At 42.9% G+C, this 4,975-nt stretch overlaps 2 protein-coding genes across 2 annotated transcripts in view; one reads left to right on the forward strand and one right to left on the reverse strand.

The window, feature by feature from the left end:
• Window positions 1–1,710, forward strand: part of LOC138967686 (uncharacterized) — a 4,517-nt gene extending 2,807 nt beyond the window's left edge. Inside the window, exons 3-4 of the mRNA XM_070340333.1 lie at window positions 1–46; window positions 682–1,710. The exon at window positions 1–46 is cut by the window's left edge and continues 57 nt beyond it. Coding sequence (XP_070196434.1) covers window positions 1–46; window positions 682–1,116 — 481 coding nt within the window. The 3' untranslated portion in view covers window positions 1,117–1,710. The remainder of the gene's footprint in view (window positions 47–681) is intronic.
• Window positions 1,711–1,947: 237 nt separating this feature from the next.
• LOC138967692 (uncharacterized) lies at window positions 1,948–4,520 on the reverse strand. The gene is made up of 3 exons (XM_070340347.1): window positions 4,434–4,520; window positions 3,572–3,771; window positions 1,948–2,114 (listed from the first exon to the last, which is right to left on the reverse strand). Exons 2-3 carry the CDS (start codon window positions 3,753–3,755, stop codon window positions 1,972–1,974), a joined length of 327 nt encoding a protein of 108 aa, XP_070196448.1. The 5' UTR covers window positions 3,756–3,771; window positions 4,434–4,520; the 3' UTR covers window positions 1,948–1,971.
• Between the last annotated feature and the right edge of the window lie 455 nt (window positions 4,521–4,975).

The raw sequence follows: 4,975 nt of genomic DNA on the forward strand, positions 1-4,975 counted from the left end.
ACGAGATAAGGCACTGACGGCATCATCTCCAAGAATTAACTTTCAGGTATGTGTTAATTTTAATGTGACAGGGGAGGCTACCGCTCCTTTCACAACGGACTCTGCACCCGAGTTGTTGGCCTTAATAATGATAATAATAAAGCGAAGCAGAAGAATGCAATTCAACTATGACTGTCAGTTACATATATAGTTTCTATGCATACCAATGCTTTAAGGGTGGATTTTGCAAGCATGTGACACAATGAGATTAAGACAAAGGAATATCAAGCATACAGGGGATGAATAGTATCGAACTAGCTTGAAGATGCAGTGCTTTTTGTCACAAATAAGGATATAAACAGTCAAAGTATTTACACAACTATTCCACAGATGGCCACACTTTCCTGCAGTGTTGCCAGCCAAACGAAACTGAATCAGTGAATGCGTTTTGTCAGTTCTCATCTTCCGCCAAAATGTAATCAACATTTACCGGGATCATGTTCTGTGTGCTGCATGCCAAAATGGAACCAAATACCATGTTTTACAATTTTCTTACGTAATCAAACACAATGTCTTGACGTAAACTACCCAAGATAGAAAAATTCTCTCTCTCGTTCAGACTAGTAGACTTCCATGTAGGCTTTTGACGTAATCAATTCATGTTATATGTATTTTATTTACAATTTTTTTTATTTTTGACAGAAAGCAGCAGACGCACTCTCAGACAAGAAACCTGACAAGGCGCAGGTGCAAGAGCCAGAAAATGACGCCATTCTGCCCGGACAAGAAATCACCCTTCGATACAACAAAGAGAAACACAAGTTCAAAGTTTGTGACGCTTGGGAGGCTCAGACAATTTTCCGCAAAATGTCCTCCTTCCTTTCATGCATACCGGACAACATGCGAGTGATTCACAAAGGGAAGCAACTAAGTGTAGACACAGTGAGATCTGCCGTGTCTCGTGGGGCGGTGTTCCAAGTCTTGGGGGAGAAGATGGAAAATGAGGAAGGACTGGTGACGAAAGACGTTGAACTTCTGATGCAACAGATGGGGTTGGAGAGGAACACTGCCGTCAAGGCTCTGAGGCAGTCCAAGGGCGTCCTTATTGACGCCATCATGACCGTTGGAAATAAGTGACTGAATGGATGAGGACTGAAGAGGGGGTTGTCTGTGAGAGGGAAGAGAGAGAGAGAGAGAGAGAGAGAGAGAGAGAGAGAGAGAGAGAGAGAGAGAGAGAGAGAGAGAGAGAGAGAGAGAGAGAGAGAGAGAGAGAGAGAGAGAAATAAATCAAATCAAATCAATTCTATTTTCATTTTTTGAGGGTTGTGGCATAAGCATTACAGATGAGCTTTTTTTTTTACCAGCCCTCGCTCAGAGAGGGACTACTCGTTGTTGTTATTGTTTGTTTATTTATTATTTTATAAAGAGAGAGAGAGTTTGGATGTGGCCAGTGTGTGTGTGTGAGAGAGAGTGGCCGAGGCCCAAGCCTAGTACAGGAGAGAGTGTGTGGTGTTTCAGTGCAGTGAGTGTGTTTGTATTTGTGTGTGTGTGTGCGAACACATGCACAATTGATTGTGAAGTGTATACACCAGTTTTTACAGATTTTTTGAGTTTAATACAAATAATGTTCAGATTTCTCTTGTGGTGTGGAAAACTAAGTTTTTGTCTGAGTTTATGTTTGCCTTTCACAGATGTTCACTGATTATTGAAAAATGACATGAAGATACCTATTGTGTGTGTTTGTGTGCATGCATTTATGTTTCGATGTGAGTGGGTGTATGTTTGGGTTTGTTTGTGGGTGGGTCTAAAGGATGAACATCTGTCGCAAAAAGATGGTTGAGATAAAAACCTGGTGTTCAACAACATTTCAGCAGTTAGAACATGCAGGTTTCTGCCAGAATTATACTCCTCATGAACTTTCTTCTCTTTCAGTCAATGCAACTTAACATTAAAAACAAAGAATCAAAATGACATTTTGATATTACATTTGACTCAAACAGCACAGGCACAAATAACTTCGCTGGAAGAATTAAAATGATACTGGTGAGAGCCTGGTGGACAGCAAAGGTCTGTGCCTTCAATTCTCGGACTGTCCGCTTTGCAGCATACCGCGTTGGTGTCACAAGTCACCACACCTGCGAGAATACAAATCACAAAGGTGTCACAGGTAGCTAAACACAGAAACTTGAAGGTGATCCATTAGCCAGAAGTTGTTTTTACACAATTAACACACATTTACTCAAGGACGTACACATCTGCACGCACATACACACACACACACATATATGCACGCACACACACGTATTGACACACACACGCAGTGACTCATACACACACACGTAAGCCCTGATGGGTATGCACACTCAAATACAGACATATACATGCATGTGGGTATGCACACAGACACACACAAACCATTATTGGCGGGCACACATACATACACACACAAACACACATATCTTTGGAGGGGGGGTTACAAAATGACTGCGAAGATACAAGTTGACGGCGCCGAAAGCGCCGAAGGCGCCAAAGCCTCTAGGGGGGTCCGGGGGCATGCCCCCCCGGAAATTTTTTTTATCCAAAGAAGCAAAATAGAGCTATCTGGTGCAGCCTGAGCCAATAAATTACCTCTTTTTTGGGGGGTGGGGGGGGGGGGTTACGTAACCCGTGTAACCCCCCCCCCCCCCCCCAGATCCGCCCTTGCATACACAAACACACACTCATAGTGAATTGCTGCGATATGCCAGCACATAGTCACACAACATTCAAAGAAATATACTTTCTGGAAAATCAGACTTCGTGTAGGTGATTAGTACAACACTTTTACCTAGTTCGTGGAAGGATTGCTTTGAAAACTTAAATGATGAGTGCCAAAGCACTCTCACACCAAAAATATCAAAACTTATTTTTTTGTGTGCATGCCAAAATATACCCAGAAAATCCTGTCAGGTTGAAGACAAAACAGCAAAATTGCTTCTTGCCTTGCACACATTGTATGGCACTCTGGTGCTTCACAAATTTATAATCATGATCATTGTGTAAATGGGTGTGTGTATGTGTCCCTGGACAGATATCCATAGGCAAGTTTGGTGAAATCAGTTGTAACCACTGAACTGTGTCAGTTTGCTGGTAGTACATGCACTTTCAAAACCATCCTTCTTTCTCGATAACATTTAACACACTCACACACACACACACATACACACACACACACACACACACACACTCACACACACACACACACACACACACACACACACACACACACACACGCACACACACACACACACACACACATAAACAAACAACCATAATAAAACACGCGTTTATCAGAATCTTGGTAAAAACAGTTTCAGGTATATGTATATATATGTATTAGGATTTCACTAGACTGCATTCAGTCAATTCCAGACAAGCTTCTGTGATTCCAGATAAGAGATTTTCTTCAGACATCGCTTTATGTTGTTGTTGACCCTGACCAGCATTTTAATTTTGAAAACTCAAAAATACAAACATGTTGCAGGGTTGCCTCCACAGTGTAAGTGAGAATCATAAGCAAGGGGGGAGGTAACATGTCTCAGTGGTGTCCTACCTGAACGGTCTGTCTCAATGCAGTACACAGGCTCCGGCCCCAGCACCTCGCCCTTGCTGCTGACAACGTTGGCCTTGTCCATGACCTTGACCTTGTCCTCCAGCAGTCCAGCCTCCACCATCTCCTTCGCAAGCCACAGCGACAACACCACCAGCACCAGCCACCACGGCTGGTCTGTGTTCATCTTGCACTGGAATAAACTGAATTAAATATCAGTGGAGTCTAGAAGGAGTTCTTTCAAATCCAGATTTTATAAAACAAAATTGAACAAAAACAAAAAACCCCGTACACACACACACACAGTTATGAGGGGAAAAAAAGGTAGGTTTTCAGGCCTGTGTTTTATAGTGTGGTTATTTTGTGTCTTGAATCTACCTAATCAGAAATATGAGATTTTATTTATGTTGTCCTTCCTTTATTATTAAGATAAGGACAGACAATTAAGCCAGCTAATCTAGAAATGTCACACAGAAATCGCGACTCACAACAAAGGGACACAGTGAAAGCGCATGGCTAACCAACAAGGATGATAGACTGCGTGCAAGTGCGCGCGCGTGTGTGTTTGTCAGAGTGCATGCACGTGTGCCGTCTGTCTCTGTGTGTGTGTGTGTGTGTGTATTTGTTAAAGGTGAATGTTTAATCCATTGTGTTTCCACGTCTTGATATGTCTCAGAAAACTTCACATTTCACGATTAGCAGTCTTATTTTTTGGATTTCACAGTCCATCACCAAAGTTGCGCTTGTATCTGAACTTTCAATTCATCAAACACTGTCTTATATAATATAATATAAAATCGGCCACTTCTCGCTTAAAGCATCTATTTGAGACAATGAATAGTATAAGAGTCAACGGCACACTCACCTAAAGTTGTGTGACCGCTCAGGTGAGACGGCGGTTGGCTGTTCTGCTCGAGACAGGCTCACGGGCCGGCTTGCTCGAGATGCGACATGAGGGTGGGATGGGGTGAGGTCGGGGAAGGGGGGTTAAGGGGATACACAGATACACAGAGAATGTGGGCGGGAAAAGATAACTCAGAAGAGGGTAGGGGGGGGGGGGGGTGAGGTCACGAGAGGGATGTATTGGATTGACCTATCACATACAGTGGATAATGCAGTAGAGCAGTCACATCTCAGTATGTACACCGTAATTGTACTTTAAGCCATGTTTATCGAACCTGCTACTGGCAGTCACTCTATACACAACACAACGCAGTTCAACACAACACAACACAACACATCACAACACAACACAATACAACACCACACCACACCACACCACACCACAACAACACAACACAACAACACCAACACAACAACACCAACACAACAACAACACACCAACACAACAACAACACACCAACACAACAACAACAACACAACAACACAACGCAACACAACACAACA

Source organism: Littorina saxatilis, linkage group LG1 (assembly GCF_037325665.1).
Source record: "Littorina saxatilis isolate snail1 linkage group LG1, US_GU_Lsax_2.0, whole genome shotgun sequence".
NCBI classification, from domain to species: domain Eukaryota; kingdom Metazoa; phylum Mollusca; class Gastropoda; order Littorinimorpha; family Littorinidae; genus Littorina; species Littorina saxatilis.

What these genes read in the sequence shown, in the direction of transcription:
- LOC138967692 (XM_070340347.1), bottom strand. Translation starts at nt 3,755, where the DNA reads ATGAACACAGACCAGCCGTGGTGGCTGGTGCTGGTGGTGTTGTCGCTG. An exon ending in CATTGAGACAGACCGTTCAG is followed by an intron (nt 2,115 to 3,571) that starts GTAGGACACCAC and finishes GTATTCTCGCAG; the next exon opens with GTGTGGTGACTTGTGACACC.